General features: G+C 44.7%; 1 protein-coding gene and 1 long non-coding RNA gene across 3 annotated transcripts in view; one reads left to right on the plus strand and one right to left on the minus strand.

Moving 5' to 3' along the window:
• Window positions 1-18,091, minus strand: part of LOC135276536 (uncharacterized) — a 70,078-nt gene that overhangs the window by 33,200 nt on the left and 18,787 nt on the right. The gene's annotated exons all lie outside the window — the stretch shown is intronic.
• LOC135276535 (uncharacterized) lies at window positions 1,597-17,359 on the plus strand. Its single transcript, XM_064380557.1, has 2 exons — window positions 1,597-8,611; window positions 12,654-17,359. Exon 1 carries the CDS (start codon window positions 1,597-1,599, stop codon window positions 3,358-3,360), a length of 1,764 nt encoding a protein of 587 aa, XP_064236627.1. The 3' UTR covers window positions 3,361-8,611; window positions 12,654-17,359.

Below are 18,091 nucleotides of genomic sequence, written 5' to 3' on the forward strand. Positions count from 1 at the left end.
TCTCCAGCCGGTCGACCCACCAGTAGCCCCACCTGGCTACCAATGGCAGCTCACCCCATCAGCACCTTGGCTTCCCCTGACCAATGAAACTGCTTGCTCTTTGTTTCCCTAATGACCAATCAAACCCCATCACCAATGAAACTGTCTGCTCTTTGTTTCCCTAATGACCAATCAACTATGTCCACTCTCTATAAAACCCCCATCCTGAGAAGCCCAGCGTGACTTCTCTGGCCCCTTCCCGGACCACAGAACCTCGCCCGAGAGCTGAATAAATTGGATTCTCATTTTCTCACACTGGCCTCAGTTTCCTCATTTTGACTCGGCAATATACCTTACAGCTGGTGCCAAAACCCGGGAGGAGTTGTGAGACCCCCTCCTAAGGGGGAAACTGACTCCTCCACCTAAAGCCGGACCAGGGAGCCGCTCCGCCACGAGGTAAGACTTCTGTTGCCCATAGCCTCTCCTGCTGCCTGCCCCTGGACTCCCTGTCCATAACCGTGGCTGTGTCAGGGACTCCTCCCTGCCATGGGCCCGGGGCCCCGGTTCCATTCCGAGGACCTGAGTGTACAGGAGACATCCCTACGCTCTTGTCTTCTCCCCGTAAGGGGTCTGCTGAGGGTCAGGAACCTGAGGGAGATGTCCCCATCTTCCTGAACCCTCTCCGGTGTTTGGTAGTGCAGTCCAGGTTGCCTACCGGTCATCTGCACAGCAGCAAGTGAGGCTCAGGTAATCAGAAGCCCTGTTTACTCCTCCAGGCCCTACTTAGGGCCTGGATCAGACCTCGGCTCCTGATCCCAAAACTCGCCCTTTGGCAAGCCAGCTCCCGCTTAAATATTTTCAGTTTCTCTTTCTGTTTCTCCTTCTGTTCCCAAGTGAGTGTGTGAGAGAGTTTATGTGTAGTCCCATGGCCTAATGGCTACGGGGCTTGTGTGGGCCTCAACCTGCGGTTCCATGGGGACATCATAAGGCATAACAGTGATTCACCTCAGAGCTGTCTTACTTGGACTTTCATCCTGAGGTGACCAGACCTGGGGATTATACAGGTACACCTTAAGCCAAGATGGCCCTGAAATATTCCTTCAGGGATGTGGCCGGGAAGGCATCAGACTGGTCTCCTGTTTGGAGGGCACCCACCCTTTGTCCATCAATCTTACATGTGGTTCTGTCCTTATTGTAAGTTCGCTAGTTTTGTTAGACTCCTGTTAGCTGATATACAGTGGTTTAGGCCTACTTCTCTCGAAGTGGGAGACCTCTTACAGTGGGTAACAGACCACTGGCTACAGGGAACCTTCACTGAATTTTTGCCTCTAGAAATAAATCTGTTCTCCTGTTTTCTCCTGCTTTTCTTCTACCACTAAGACCACTCATTCCAGCTCCATTCCTGTTACTTCCTCAAACCCTCTCATGTGGCAAATAGCACTAGCCCTGTTCCTCTTTGTTCTCTTTCTCACTATAATCATTGCAGTCTGTAGGTTTTCTCAGCCACCACCTCTGGGAAAAGAACTCTTCTGCCCATGTTGGGTATAAAGCCTTTTCAAATCTACCCTTTGCCTTTTCTCAAAAAAATAAAATAAAATAAAAATAAAAATAAAAATCATGGGTAACCAGGAATCCCACCCAGACCCTAAGTCGCCACTGGGATGCTTAGTTCTAAACCTACCCAAGCTGGGCCTCTCTATAAAAAAGAAAAGGCTACTCTTCCTCTCCACCGTAGCCTGGCCACGGTATCCACTGAACAACCAGTCCAAGTGGCCTCCAGAGAGCACGCTTGACGTTAATGTCCTCACTGATTTAGATAATTTTTGCCAAAGGAATGGCAAGTGGGCCGAGGTTCCCTACATCCAGGCATTTTGGTATCTCCGTGCCCACCCCGACCTCTGTTCCTCTTGTGATATGGCTCAGGTGCTCCTAGCAAAGAACTTACCCAAACAGCCTTCAGCCCCACAGGCGACCTCCTCCTCCTCCTTCTCTGATCCCGACTTGCCTGAAGAACTCTCCCTAACCCCAACCCGACCTAATAATCCTCCACCCTATGCGGAACCCCAAACCCCTCCCGCTTCCCCAGGTCTTGACTTAACCTCTCCGGTCAGCATCCAAACTCGCTCACACAGCATTCCCACCAATGGGGGTTCCCTTCTTTGTCCCCTCTATACCAAATCTCGAATCCCTTCTGCTCCTCCCCTTTCAAAACCCCAGCCACCTCCTGCCTTCCCAGGTCGTGATGTGGCCCCACCCGCTAGTGCTCATATTCGCCTGCACGGCGCATCCACTGATGAGAACTCCCTCCTTTGTCCTCTCCGTGAGGTGGCTGGAACGGAGGGTGTAGTCCGGGTACACATTCCTTTCTCCCTCTCTGACTTGTCCACCATTGAGAAATGCTTGGGGTCATTCTCTGCCAATCCTACTGTTTACACTAAAGAATTTTGCTATCTAACTCAGGCCTATGACTTAACCTGGCATGACATTTATGTAATTCTGACTTCTACCCTTACTCCTGATGAGCATGATTGCATCCATGTAGCAGCTCGGGCGCATGCTGATCAAGTACACCTCACTGATCCTCAAATGCCCATAGGCACAGCGGCAGTCCCCGACACCAACCCTAATCGGGACTATCAAACCGGCCAAAATGACCGCCGCCGCCGAGACCAAATGCTGCAGTGCCTCCTAGCAGACATGCAAGGCATAGCTCAAAAGGTAGTTAATTACGATAAGCTGCGTGAAATAACTCAGGGTCCTACTGAAAACCCAGCTGCCTTCTTTGACCAGTTAACCAATGCTATGGTCCTTCACACCCGAGTAGACCCAAATTCCCCAGCTGGGACCACCCTCCTAGCGGCCCATTTTATCTCCCAGTCAACACCAGATATTAGAAAGAAGCTAAAGAAAGCAGAGGAGGGCCCCCAAACTCCCATACGAGACCTGGTAAACTTGGCATTTAAAGTTTTTAATGGCCGGGAGGAAAAGGCTGAGGCTGTCCGCCAGGCCCATTTACAGCAACAGGTGAGCCTCAAAACCCAAGCTATCGTAGCAGCCCTGAGGCCAGCAGTGCACCCAGCATCTGGTGGGAGAAACTCCTCAAAGTTCCTCCAAAAAGGTCCCCTAGGACCTGCCCAGACTGCTTCAAAAGTCCCACCTGGGCCCTGCTTCAAATGTGGCCAAGAGGGACACTGGGCAAGGCAGTGCCCCTGTTCACATCCACCTCCCGGACCCTGTCCGATCTGCAAACAAACTGGACATTGGAAGGACGATTGCCCGCACCGGACTATGGGCTCACCTCCTGCACCTCTATGTGGGGGGCAAGCCAGTCCAAAGGATGCAGTCCCTTCGCTTGAACTCCTTGGCCTCATGGATGATTGACGCGGCCCGGACTCGGAGACCCCCATCACCCTTGCCAAGCCCAGGGTAATGCTACGGGTAGCGGATAAGTCCATTTCCTTTATGGTGGATATGGGGGCTACCTATTCTGTATTGCCTTCCTACTCAGGGCCTAGTATACCTTCCCAGGTCTCGGTCGTGGGAATTGATGGAAAGCCTTCCTGTCCCAACCGGACCCATCCCCTAACTTGTTACCTTAAGGGACATCCATTCACACACTCCTTCCTAATCATACCCTCGTGCCCACTCCCCTTACTGGGACGAGATATCCTCCAGACTTTAGGGGCTATCCTCCAACTCATTGGCTCCTCACAGTCCACCCCATCCTCTACCCATCTCCTGGTTTTAACTTTAAATGACAACACACCCAGTCATGATTCCTCACCTCAACCCCCTATCTCTCCTGAGATAGTTGACCCCTCAGTATGGGATACTTCCAAGCCCATAATTGCCACTCATCACACGCCAGTCAAAATATTCCTCAAGGACCCTACCCATTTTCCCTCCTGTCCTCAGCTCTCTATGTCAAAAAACCACCGCCAGGGTCTAAAACCTATCATTTCTCGATTTTTAACCCAGGGACTCCTTATCCCCACCAGTTCCCCTTGCAATACCCCTATCTTACTGGTTCAAAAACCATCAGGTGACTATCACCTAGTCCAAGACCTGTGCCTAATTAATGAAGCAGTGGTGCCCCTCCACCCTGTGGTTCCCAACCCCTATACCCTACTATCCCAGGTTCCCTCCAATACCTCTCACTTTACAGTCCTTGACCTCAAGGACGCCTTCTTTACCATTCCCCTTCACCCGGATTCTTACTTCCTCTTTGCCTTCACTTGGACTGATCCAGACTCTAACCTGTCACAACAGTTGACTTGGACGGTCCTGCCCCAGGGCTTTAGGGACAGCCCTCATATATTTGGACAAGCATTAGCAGCTGACCTCACTTCTTGCCCTCTTCAGCCCAGTCTCCTCTTACAGTATGTAGATGACCTGCTGCTTTGCAGCCCTTCCCTCTCTATGTCACAGCTGCATACTGCCACTCTCCTTAATTTCCTGGGGTCTAGGGGTTACCGGGTTTCCCCTTCCAAAGCACAGCTGTCAGCCACCTCGGTAATCTATTTAGGTGTCCACCTTACTCCCCAAACTAAGGGCTTGACAGTAGATCGCAGAAAGGTGCTACTTGCACTGCAGCCCCCGGAGACGGCTGATGAAATCCTCTCCTTTTTAGGATTTGTAGGATTTTTCCATCACTGGATTCCTAACTTCACCATTCTGGCTAAGCCCTTATATGCAGCAGCTAAAGACACCCCCCTGGGACCTCTCTCCCAGCCAGGAGTTGTCAGACAAGCCTTTAAACCCTGCAGGCTGCCCTGTCCACAGCACCTCCTCTTCAATTACGGGATCTCACTCATCTGTTCCACTTATTCACAGATGAGAAACAGGGAATAGCAGTAGGGGTTCTAACCCAATCTCCGGGCCCCACCTATTGTCCTGTAGCCTATTTGTCAAAACAGCTTGACCGTACTGTTAGAGGATGGCAGCCTTGTCTGCGGGCCCTAGGAGTGGCAATGGAGCTGACCAAAGAATCCCTAAAACTTACCCTGGGCCAGCCCATCTCAGTGTTCTCTCCTCATTGGCTAACTGACCTACTCTCACAAATCCCTCACACACCTAGGACCCTCCCATTTACAGGATTTTCACCTACTCTTCATTGAAAATCCATCAGTCAGCCTCCATCCTACCTCTCCACTCAACCCAACTACCTTGCTTCCTCTTCCATCTCACTCTCCCTCTCCAGCTCACTCCTGTCCTGAACTCATAAATACATTTACCAAACCACATGAAGGCCTAACTGACCTTCCTCTACCTGATCCAGACCTCACTCTATATGTGGATGGGAGTTCCCTAGTAATGGCTGAGGGACAGCAAAAGGCAGCTTATGCAGTAGTCATGGATTCGGACACACTTGAGGCTCACCGACTTCCCGATGGAACCACCTCACAAAAAGCGGAGCTCATTGCTTTAACCCTAGCTCTCACACTCACACAGGGCAAATGAGTAAATATTTATACTGATTCAAAGTATGCTTTTCTTATCACCCACTGTTATTCTGCCCTCTGGAAAGAATGGGGGTTCCTCACTACAAGAGGATCTCCCATAATCAATGCTACTCAAATCTCTAATCTCCTAAAGGCCCCGTCTCTGCCATAGACGTTGCCGTCATTCACTGCCGAGGGCACCAATGCCAGCAAGATGCTATCTCCCGGGGTAATGCAAGGGCAGATGCAGCAGCTAGATCCTTAATGGACACCAGGCTAGCCTCTGCCCCGGTCCTTTTCCTCACCACAGCCACAATGCCTGTCTACTTGCCATCAGAAAGGCAGGTGCTCATAACAAAAGGAGGAAACGAATCTGACCAAGGTTGGATTTTCCTAAATAACAAAATTGCCCTTCCCCGGGAACAGGCCTCAAAAATAATTACTGAAATACATCAATCCTTGCATATAGGGCCCAAGGCGTTATACCACTTTGTACAGCCACTCTTCTTTCTACCAGGCTTACAACAGACAATTGAGCAGGTACACAAAGCATGTGCCACTTGCTCTAAAGTCTCGTCTCAGGGCAGCTTAAGGCCTCAGTTCCCTACTCACCAGATGTGTGGCCAATTACCGGCCCAAGACTGGCAAATTGATTTTACTCATATGCCCCCTCAAAAAAAGCTCCGCTACCTCCTAACTTTCGTAGATACCTTTTCTGGATGGATTGAAGCCTTCTCTACCTCCAAGGAAACCGCGGACATGGTAGCCTCCCTCTTAACTAAGGAAATCATCCCTCACTTCAGCCTGCTGGTGACCATCCAGTCAGAAAATGGCCCAGCCTTCACTGCTCAGGTGGTCCAGCTGGTTGCTGAGTCTCTCAACATCTCGTGGAAATTACACATCCCGTACCACCCTCAGTCTTCGGGTAAGGTTGAACGGGCTCACGGCATACTCAAGGACCACCTGATCAAACTCGCCATAGAGGTAAAACTCTCCTGGCCCACACTTCTACATCTTGCTCTGACCTGGGTCCGAGCCACCCCAAGGGAGCCAACAGGTCTCAGCCCCTTTGAGTTGCTGTATGGCAGGCCTTTCCTGGTTTCTCACAACCTCTCAGTACAACCACCTCCTCTGGCCTCCTACCTCTCATATCTCTCCCTCCTCCACCACTTACTCAGGGAACACACGGATCGCACTCTCCCCATAGTTCCGGGATTGGAGGACTCACATCCAACAGTACCTCTTCAGCCGGGGGACAGCGTCCTCCTCTGGGAACTCAAACCAGGGTCTCTGCAGCCCTGGCGGTCGGGACCCCACATTGTTATCCTAACCACCCTGACTGCTGCCAAACTTTTGGGCCACACCTCTTGGTACCATGTGTCCCACCTCAAACTGGCCCCTGAAAGTTGCCAGTGGAGGTCCAAACCCTTGGGCCCCACTCGGCTCCACCTTACACGTAGCCCCTGCCTATCACCCTCTGACTCTCCAAATCTTTCTCATCACGACCCTTCTAGTTCTTCCCCTTAATTCCAGTCCCCACTATGTCTGGTGGTTCTATCTCCAAGAGTCCTGGACAGATGGCCCCACTACTAAAACTCATTACCTTGCTCAAGCGGACTGCCAGCCCACAGGCTGCCAATCAGCCGTACAATTTAATTTCCCTTTATCCAAGTCCCATACCATCCAAAAACTCCTGGAACAACTTTGCCCTCTGCTTTCTATATGATCAAACCAAGGATTTTTGTCACCGGTGGACCACCACCTATGGCGGATGCCCATATGCATCGTGTGTTAAGCACACAACCTACAAACCAGTTAATACCCCAAAAAGTGTATTACTCTCTGGCAGCGATCACCAAGGTATAGTATCCCTTACGATCCATGATCCCTGGGGTGGGGGATGGGAGAAGGCAACTGCAGGTAAAGTCTACGCCTGGGTTACAGACAGCCGCCCCAGTGGTACATGGCTAATATTTCAGCCCTATATCCACGTTGTGCCAGTAGAAATAGACCAGCTCAACTCGGTGGGTGACACCATCCTGCAAAATGAAGCCACCTTAACTAAACAGCTCAAACCCTCAGATAGCATTCCCCAACCTTTCTCCTGGCTAACTTTGGTACAGCAGGGAGCTAACATGTTAAACTTAGCCAAAGCCACAAATTTCACCAACTGCTTCTTATGTGCCTCTCTTAACAACTCCCCCTTAGCCACAGTTCCCCTCCAGACTGGATTCAACCTGTCACTAACACCCACAGGACCTGAGACCACCTTAACGGGGATCCCCTTGTTCAAAATACACTCCCAGTCTCTCTATGTTATGGGACACCTGACAACCCTAGCCTTAAGTGCAACACCACAGTAGATGTAAAATCTTCCTTTCATGCACCTCCGGGGGATACTTTTGGTGTAATGGAACCCTAACCAAAATTATCAAAACTTCCTCCCCATTCCCCTGTGTGCCCGTCACCCTAGTCCCGCAACTAGAGGTGTATGGACAAGCTGAATTCCTATCCGTCCTTCCATCTTCCCCTCAGCGCTGAAACAAACGAGCTGCCTTCCTCCCAATAGTAGTCGGCCTCTCCCTAGCATCCTCTTTAGCAGCTGCTGGAATTAGAGGCAGCGCCTTAGGCTACCGTGTCACTTCAGCCACTCAACTGGAAAACAAACTCCATGTGGCCATTGAAGCATCAGCTGCCTCCCTGGCCTCCCTCCAGCAACAAATCATGTCACTTGCTCAGGTAACTCTCCAAAACCGATGGGCCCTTGACCTCCTAATGGCAGAAAAAGGAGGTACCTGTCTGTTTCTCCAGGAACAGTGTTGCTATTACATCAATGAAACAGGCCTAGTAGAAGAAAATGTCAATGCTCTCTATTGCCTCAAGGAGGACCTCCGAGGAACACCAAGTGTGCCAGACTTTCCTCTTAACTGGTGGCAATCTCCCATATTCACCTGGCTAGCTCCTGTTGTCATTCCCCTAATCGTGGTTTGTCTTCTACTAATGCTAGCCCCATTCTTTCTTAGGTCTTTACAAGCTCGCATGAGAGAAAGCTCCAGAGTGGCTGTAAATCAGATGCTACTTCACCCCAATGTCCAACTCCCAACCAAGGCACCGGCCAACAAACCACCCCACTCTGCCCCTGTTCAGCAGGAAGTAGTCAGAAAGAAGTGGCATCCTATATCATCAAAAAGGTAGGGATGTAAGGCCGGCTGCCTTGCCGGGAGCCAAATGGACACCCTTATCTCTCCCCGTGCTGGATAATGAAGTCATCATTCCAGACACATTTACTCCTATCAGGCCTCTCTATGCTGGCTCCACACACCCACTTCTATCTGGACTCTCCATGCAGACTCCACACACCCACTCCTGCATTCCTCACTCAACCCCTTCAAAATTTAAAAAGCCCACCAAAGATTTGTCCAACGGCAGCTTAACATTGACCTCCCCAGCCGGTCGACCCACCAGTAGCCCCGCCTGACTACCAATGGCAGCTCGCCCCATCGGCACCTTGACTTCCCCTGACCAATCAAACTGTCTGCTCTTTGTTTCCCTAATGACCAATCAACTACCTCCACTCTCTATAAAACCCCCCACCCTGAGAAGCCCAGCACGACTTCTCTGGCCCCTTCCCAGACCACAGAACCTCGCCCGAGAGCTGAATAAATTGGATTCTCATTTTCTCACACTGGCCTCAGTTTCCTCATTTTGACTCGGCAATATACCTTACACCGAGGGCAGGAGGAAGTATTAAATACTAGTTTAATGGCCATGAAAAAGTTTTGGAAACCGGTTGTACAATATGAATATACTTAACACTACTGAACTGTACCCTTAAAAATGTTTAAGGCAGTAAGTTTTGGTAAATGCATTTTATCACAATTAAAATTTTTTAAAAAATTAAGTCACAAATTAGTATAGAAAGTATCACACAATTGTGCATTCTAGCCACTCACTTCCACTCCTCAGAGACAGCCAGTGTTAGGACAGAGTCTCATCATTCCAAATATATTCTATCTATATATGCTTGCAAATATATGCCTTTTGAGATAAAACACACCCATATACAAATAGTAGCATACTACGTGTACAGTTCATGCACTTTGATCTTTTCATTTACTATACCTTAGAGACTTTACTACGTTACTTCATATCAAGCTGCCTTACTCCTTTTAAGAGCTGCTACTAATTCACTATATGACTATATCAATTATTTTACTAGTTCCCTACTTAGGAGTAATTAGGTTTTGTATGAACTTTTGTGCTTACAAACACAGCAATGAATACCTTTGTGCTGTTTTTAACCCCCACATACGCAAGTGTGTATAAATATTATGTTATATGCCTAGGATAAAACTGCTAAAACAAAAGTTATGTGCATCCTTTATGTGTGACTGCATGTATGCAAGCTATTTTTATTTACATAAAAATGTGTATTAAAGTATACCATACATTCAGAACAGTACATAATTCTTAAGTTCATAGCTCAATGAATTTTCTCAATATAATCCCACCTAACACAGACAAAAAACAAAAAATGAAGATTATAAGCCTCCAAAAGCCCCTCATGTCTCCATCCAGTGAGCTCCCCAAGAGTAATACTACCCTGACTTCTAACACAACAATTTTGTCTGTTTCTGAACATGTAATCACGTGTTTGGCTCTTTTGCCTAACATTATGTTTGTGAGCCATTCATGCTGTGTGAATTGTAATTCATTCACTCTTGCTCTATAGTATCCCATTATGTAAATACATCACAACTTATCTAAACTTATCTATACTACACAAGGTATGTGCATTCTTAAATTTTAAAAAATATTATTCAATTGCTCTCCCTAGAGTTTGAAATGTTTCCATTAATATATGGAAGCAGTTATTTTCCTATACCTTAGTCAACAGTAATCAAAGTTCTTAATCTTGGCTAATCGGATATTTTTAAAATGCTTTCAGTATAGTTTCAACTTGCTTTTCTCTTATAACGACTGAAACTGAGGAACATTTCATACATTTATGTATGAAAGCCACTTGTCTTTCCTTTGAACAGTCTTTAATGTGCCCACTTGTCTACTGAGCTGTTGGCCTTTTCTATCAGCAAGCGATCCTGCTTTGTAAAGGAAATTAGCCCTTTGAACATGCTGTATGGCAACAACTTTTTCCCAGTTTACCAATGGAGTCCCAATTTTGTTTATAAGAGAGTTTTTGCCATGTTTAGGTTGTCTTTTTTTTTTAGATGAGAAGTCTTGCTCTGTTGCCCAGGCTGAAGTGGAGTACAGTGCAGTGGTGTGATCTTGGTGGCTCACGTCTGTAATCCTAGCACTTTGGGAGGCCAAGGTGGGTGGATCACTTGAGGTCAGGAGTTCAAAACCAGCCTGGCTGACATGGTGAAACCCCTGTCTCTACTAAAAATAAAAAATAAAAAAAATTAGCCAGATGTGGTGGCAGATGCCTGTAATCCCAGCTACTCTGGAGGCTGAGGCAGGAGAATCACTTGAACCTGGGAGGTGGAGGTTGCAGTGAGCTGAGATCACACCACTGTACTCTATCTAGCTTGGGTGAGAAGGAGACTCCATATCAAAAAAAGAGTGAGATAGCAAGCTAGTTCTGTTTTTTCCCAAATGGCTACTCAGTTCATCCAAGACTATTTACTAAAGAATTCACTATTTTCATCATATACCACTGTTGACCACACAAAACATTCCTATAAATGAGGCTACTTCAGTGCTCTCAACTCTGCACCAGTGATCTGATGCTCAAATTGATTTGGCTTCAATATACACTTTAATATTTGACAGCACTAATACCTCTTTCATGAATAGAGATTCATAATTTTTGTGAAAAATTTCATTTTTGTTCTTTCATTTAAGAATCGAGTTTTGAAAAGTCTATGGAGATATTAATTGGGATTACTTTAAATTCACAAATTACGTGTGTGTGTATATATACATATATTTTTTACCATGTGTATATATACATATATATACTTCACCCCTCCCCCCCCCCAGAGATGTCATCTCACTATATTGCCCAAGCTGGTCTCCAACTCCTGGCCTCAAGTAATCCTCCTACCACAGCCTCCCAAAGTGCTGGGTTATAGGTGAGAGCCACTGTGCCTGGCCTATTTCACTAAATTTAAGACATTTTCAATGTAAGATGCAGTTATTTTATGCCAATTGAAAGAGCTTCTTTAGACTTAAACGCTTCTGTAGACTTAAACACTTCTGTATTCATATCACATTTGACGTGCTTATAATGAAAAGAAGGTTATGTAAAATAAATTGGTTAAGGTGCTCCTAACCTAACTTCATAATTACCACATGGCCAGAAGTACCTGGAAGATGTCACCAGCTTTAAGGCATACTTTAACTTTAGAAATCATGAAAAGCTAAAAAAAAAAAGTGTCTAACGATATAAAATATGGCAACTTAGAGGGGATACTTATATCTTATCAATGTGAGAGCTATCCTATTCAAGAACAAAATATGTTTTAGCATTCATTCAATTCTTTTATGAGCTTCAGTAAAGTTCTGTAATATTTTTCAGAAGTATCTTTCATTTTTTTGTTAATTCTTGTTAATTATTGTTTATCTTACTTTTTTCTTTGTAGAGATAGGGTCTCAACGTGTTGCCCAAATTGGCCTCAAAATCCTGGGCTCAAGTGATCCTCCCACCTTGGCCTCTCTCCCAAAGTGCTGGGATTACAGGCATGAGCCACTGTGCCTGGCCAAGTAGAATTTTTTCCTTCAAAAATTCTATTTGAAAATGTGCAAAACCATTATACAGAAAATTATATAACCATATTGAGAAAAAAACTAAAGACCAAAACACGTGGAGAAATGTTTATGAATCAGAAGATTCAATGGTACAAAGATTTCAAATTCCCATTAAAGCAGGTATAACTAAAAACAAAACAAAAATATTTCAATTATTCCAAACTGATTCAACACAATTCCTATCCAAATCCTAACAGGTATTCTTGTGGAACATCACAGCTGATTCCAAAATGTATGTGGAGAAATGCACAGGGCCCAGGGCATACATAACCAAGATGTATTATCCACTGGATATCAAGACATAAAACTAGATGAGTGATTCTCAAACTTTTTGGTTTGGCATTCCTGCAAACTACTGAGATTCTAAAATGCTTTAGTTAACATGGGTTATAGCTATTAATCACATTAGAAAGTAAAACAGAAAATTAATTATTTATTGAGAAGGAGTCTCCCTCTCTCACCCAGGCTGAAGTACAAGTGGGACGATCTTGGCTTACTGCAACCTCTGCTTCCCAGTTCCAAGCAATTCTCCTGCCTCAGCCTCCCAAGTAGCTGGGATTACAGGCATGTGCCACCACATCCTGCTAATTTTGTATTTTCAGTAGAGACAGCATTTCACCATGTTGCCCAGGCTGGTCTCAAACTTCTGACCTCAGGCAATCTGCCTGCCTCAACTTCCCAAAGTGCTGGGATTACAGGCATGAGCCACCATGCCCGGTCAAAACAGGAAAGTTTTAAATATCAATTCATTCATTTAAAAATAACAAGAAATCTATTATATGTGAACATAAGTAACGCTTTAATAAAAAATAACTGTTTTCCAAAAAAAAAAATAAAATGAGTGAGAAGAGTGGTACTGTTTGACATTTTTGGAAATCTCCTTTATTTGGGAGACAGCTTGGTTCTCTTATTTGCTTTTACACTCAATCTGTTGCAACACTGCATTTCATGTGGCCTTGGGAAAACCCTATTGTACACTTGTGAGAGAATGAGTCTGAGTCAAAAAATCACCAAATGTTACTATGAAAATAGTTTTGACCTGGCCAACACCCCACTCTGAAAGGGTCTCAGGAAACCAGGAATAGAAGAGGCAGGCAAATCCTTGTATACACAATCACCTGATTTGTGACCAAGGAAGTTCTACAGAGCAGGCGGGCATGGACTTTTCAATAAATGGAACTAAACATCATCATCAACATCATCGTCATCATCATGTCATCTAGGAAAACAAACTGACCCCATCTCACACCACACACACAAAAATTCCAGAGATTGTTGATTTAAATGTGAAAGGCAAATGATAACAGAAAATAATGTAGCATATCTTCACACAGGGATATAAAAACCCCTGATTACAAAGGAAAGTCAGAAATATTCAACTACATTAAAATTAAGAATTTCTTTAATCAGAGAACTGCAAATCAAAACTACAATGAGATATCATCTCACTCCAGCTTAAATGGCTTTTATCAAAAAGACAGGCAATGACAGATGATGGCCAGGATGTGGGGAAAAAGGAACCCTTGTACACTGTTGTTGGGAATGTAAATTAGTACAATCACTATGTGGAGATTCCTCAAAAAAAACTAAAAAGAGAACTACCATGTGATCCAGCAATCCCACTGCTGGGTATACACCCAAAAGAAAGGAAATCAGTACACTGAAGAGATTCCTGCACTCCCATGCTTACTGCAGCATATTCATAATAGCCAAAATACAGAATCAACCTAAGTGTCGATCAATAGATGAATGGATAAAGAAAATGTGGTATTTGTACACAATGCAGTACTATTCAGCCATCAAAATGAATGCAATCTTGCCATTTGCAACAATAAGAATAAAACTGGAGGACATCATGGTAAGTGAAATAAGCCAGGCACAGAAAGATAAACATTGCATGTTTTCACCCATATGTGGGTGCTAAAGAAAAAAACAATCCATGTAGACAGTAGAGGACAGGAAGGGAAGTGGGAAATACGGAGGGAATGGTGAATAGGTACAAAACTACAGTTAAAAAGAACGAATAACTCTAGTGTTCAGCAGCACAATGGGGCAACACAGTTAACAGTAAGTTATTTTATATTTCAAAATAACTAATAGACTAGAATTGGAATATTTCTAACATGAAGAAACAATAAATGTTTCAGGTGATGGGGTACTCTACCCTAATTTGATAGTTATGCATTGTATGTTTGCATCAAAAAAGCACATCTACCCCATAAATACGTATGGTTACTATGTATCTGTGATAATTAAAAACAAAAATTAAAAATGTTTCTATTAGCGAAGAGATACCTTTAAGAGAATCAAAAGGCTAGCCACTAGCTAGTAAAAGATAGCTGCAACACAGATATGAGGCAGGGAGGGGAGGGGATCAATATATTTATCCCTTATACAAACCAGTAAAACAAAGAACACCTACCAGAAAATTAGGCAAAAGACTTCAACGAGCTCTTCAAACAGAAGATACACAAATGGCCAAGAAAAAAAAAAAAAAAAACAAAACATATAAAAGGCTGTTCAACCTCAGTAGTAATCAGGGAAATGCAAATTAAAACCAATGTGGAGTGTTAATTAGTACAACCACTTTGAAAAAAACTGTTCTGTTTTTTCTAATAAATACTCACCTACCCCAAGACCCAGAAATCCACTCCTAGATATATACCCAAGAGAAATAAGTATATATAAGAATGTTCGTAGCAGCTTAATTCACAATATCTAAAACCTAGAAACAATCATTAAGAAAATGAATAAACAAAGTGTAATGTAATCATATGACAGAACTCAGCAAGAAAAAAAGAGTAACCAACAACTTGGATAAATTGCAAAAAACCATTATGCTAGGAAAAAGAAGCCAGACAAAATAGAGTCCATACTGTCTGAGCTCATTTATATGAAGTTCAAAAGCAAGCAAAACACATGTATAGTGGCCAAAGTCAAAACAGTGTGGATAGAATAGCAGCTTCTTTCTGGAAAAGAGCATGAGAGAACTTTCTGGGGTGATGGAAATAATCTACATCTTCATCTGGGTAGTCGTTACATAGACACATTTATATGTAAAATATTCTTTTAGGATGCACATTTTCACATTTTATTGTGTATGACATACACCTCAGTTACACACAGAAACCCACTACGTACCTACCAGAATGGTTAATAAAATTTGACAGACACAATTCTAAGCCTTGGCAAAGACGTGGATAAGCAGGAATTCTCATACATTGTTGGTAGGAATCTTAACTTGTGCAAGCACTTTGAAAAACAGTCTGGCATTACTAAGTAAAACTGAAGACATAAAAAAAGTACATAGCAACAGTATTCATAATTGCTGTAAACTGGAGACAAATGCCCATCAGAAAGAGAGTGAAGGCTGGGCATGGTGGCTCACATCTAATACTTACACTTTGGGAGGCCAAAGTAGGTAGATCACCTGAGGTCAGGAGTTTGAGATCAGCCTGGCCAACATGGTGAAATCCCATCTCTATTAAAAATACAATAATTATCCAGGCGTGTTAGTGTACACCTGTAGTCCCAGCTACTCGGGAGGCTAAGGCAGGAAAAATCACTTAAACCCGGGAGGTGGAGGCTGCAGTGAGCTGAGATTGAGCCATTGCACTCCAGCCTGGGTGAAGAGAGTGAAACTCAGTCTCCCCCCAAAAAAAAGAGAGAGTGTGAATACAATTATGTTAAATTCATAGTAGAGTATTATTCAGCAATGTCTAATGAACAAACTACAGCTCCATAAAACACAGGTGAATCTCATAAAATGACACTGAGTGAAAGCAGCCAAGTAAATAAAACAAACTAAATGGTTCCATTTATATAAAGTTCAAAAAGCAAGGAAAACTACCAAGTTTGGATGCGATCTTAGAAAAGAAAATGATTTTCATGAAAGGAGAGAGGTAACACTTTTGAGGAGAAGGAGGCATATAGCTGATTAGGGCTTTTAGGAGCGCTGGCATTGGTCTATTTAATGACCTGAATATTTGTTACAGGGTTACACTCTGTTGACTACAACAACAAAAGATGCACTGCTCAATGATTTTTCTGCATGTATTTTTTTTTTTTTGGGGGGGGGACAGAGTCTCACTGTGTCGCCCAGGCTGGAGTGCAGTGGCACAATCAAGGCTCACTGCAACATCCGCCTCCTGGATTCCAGTGATTCTCCTGCCTCAGCACCTGAGCAGTAGGGACTACAGGTGTGCATCACCTTGCCCGGCTAATTTTTGTATTTTTACTAGAGATGGGGTTTCACCATATTGGTCAGGCTGGTCTTGAATTCCTGACCATGTAATATGCCCACCTTGGCCTCCTGAAGTGCTGGGATCACCGGTGTGAGCCACTGCGCCCAGCCCTGTGTGTATGTTATAGTTCACAAAGAAGGTTAAAAACAATCAATGGGACCTGGTGATTGATTGAATTTGGTGGAAGAGGGGAGGAGAAAGAAAGATTCATGGACAAGTCCCAGGTTTCCGACTTGCACAATTGCTTGGGTGGTGATGCCTTTTTCTTTTATTTGAAGAGGGAGTCTTGCTCTGTCACCCAGGCTAGAGTGCAATGGCACAATCTCTGCTCACTGCAACCTCTGCCTCCTGGATTCAAGTGATTTTCCTGCCTCAGCATCTCAAGTAGCTGGGATTATAGGCACCCACCACCATGCCCAGCTAATTTTTTGTGCTTTTTGTTTGTTTGTTTTGTTTTTGTTTTCAGTAGAGACAGTTTCACCATATTGGCCAGGCTAGTCTCAAACTCCTGACCTCAGGCAATCCATCCACCTTGGCCTCCCAAAGCGCTAGGATTACAGGCATAAGCCACCATGCCCAGCCAGTGATGCCTTTCGTTAAGACAGCAAACAGCATTTTCGGAGGAAGAATATGAAATAAATCTTGGATGTGCTGAATGTAGAATACCTTTTAGACATCCATGTAGAGATGTCCACTAGGCAATTAGGTATTAACAAATGGAGTTGTCAACAGCAGAGGTTGGGGTAGAGATGAAAATGTTGGATTCACCCATGAGTGAGGCCATGGACATGGCTGTGACTGTTTAGGGAAAGAAGAATGACAGAAGGGCCTAGGGCTGATTGGTGGAACATCAACATTTAATGGCCAAATACAGGAGAATAAGCCAGAAAAAAAAAATTCAAAGTGGTAGGGGGAAAATGAAGAACATGTCATGAATGATTAAGCAAGAAGAAAGAGCATCTCAAGAGTAAGAAGTCACTCTCTGCAGGCTGATGCATAGCTGAGGGGTGACATGGATTATGTGTAATTCTCAGCAAGTCAGTTTTTACTCCACCTCATTCTGGCTGACTTGGCACAAGTAACAACCCAACAGAAAACCAGTGCTTCTGAGAATGGCTGCAAGTTTTTATGTGCTGTCTTTTGAGGTAAGAAATCAAGTCTGAGCTTTTCTCCTGATTCTCAGGAAGGAGGAAGGCAGATGTGAGAACACCAACTGGGTCTGTGTGTCACTGGGCAGCATCACTGTTAAAAGGTCAGCACACAGATGTGAGCTCTTTTCTTTTTCTTCCATGTGACTGAAGTGGCTGAGAAGGTTGTCACTCCCCCGCACCCCAGAGCTCCTAACTGTCAGGGACAGCCAGGGCCAAACCTGCTGCTTGGGCAGAAGAGGCCAGGGCAGGTGTCCAAGGCCACATCAGCAGTCAGCCAGGGCAAATGGGCTCGCTCTGGTTACATGACCTGGGGCAACTGACAGAAAGGAGTGAAACATGGGTGGGGAACATCTCTGTGGGTTTGATAACTGCAGAGATGAAAAGGGTTCACCTCATGGCCTGCTTTAATTTGAAACAATTTAAGCTTAACTGAATCAAAAAAAAAAACACAACATTTTCACATGAACCAGCTGGGCTCATTCCAGTCTTCTACCCTGGAGTTTGCTGC

This window comes from Aotus nancymaae, unplaced genomic scaffold, assembly GCF_030222135.1.
Source record: "Aotus nancymaae isolate 86718 unplaced genomic scaffold, 86718_ANA_hifiasm-v0.15.2.pri h1tg000025l, whole genome shotgun sequence".
NCBI lineage: Eukaryota > Metazoa > Chordata > Mammalia > Primates > Aotidae > Aotus > Aotus nancymaae.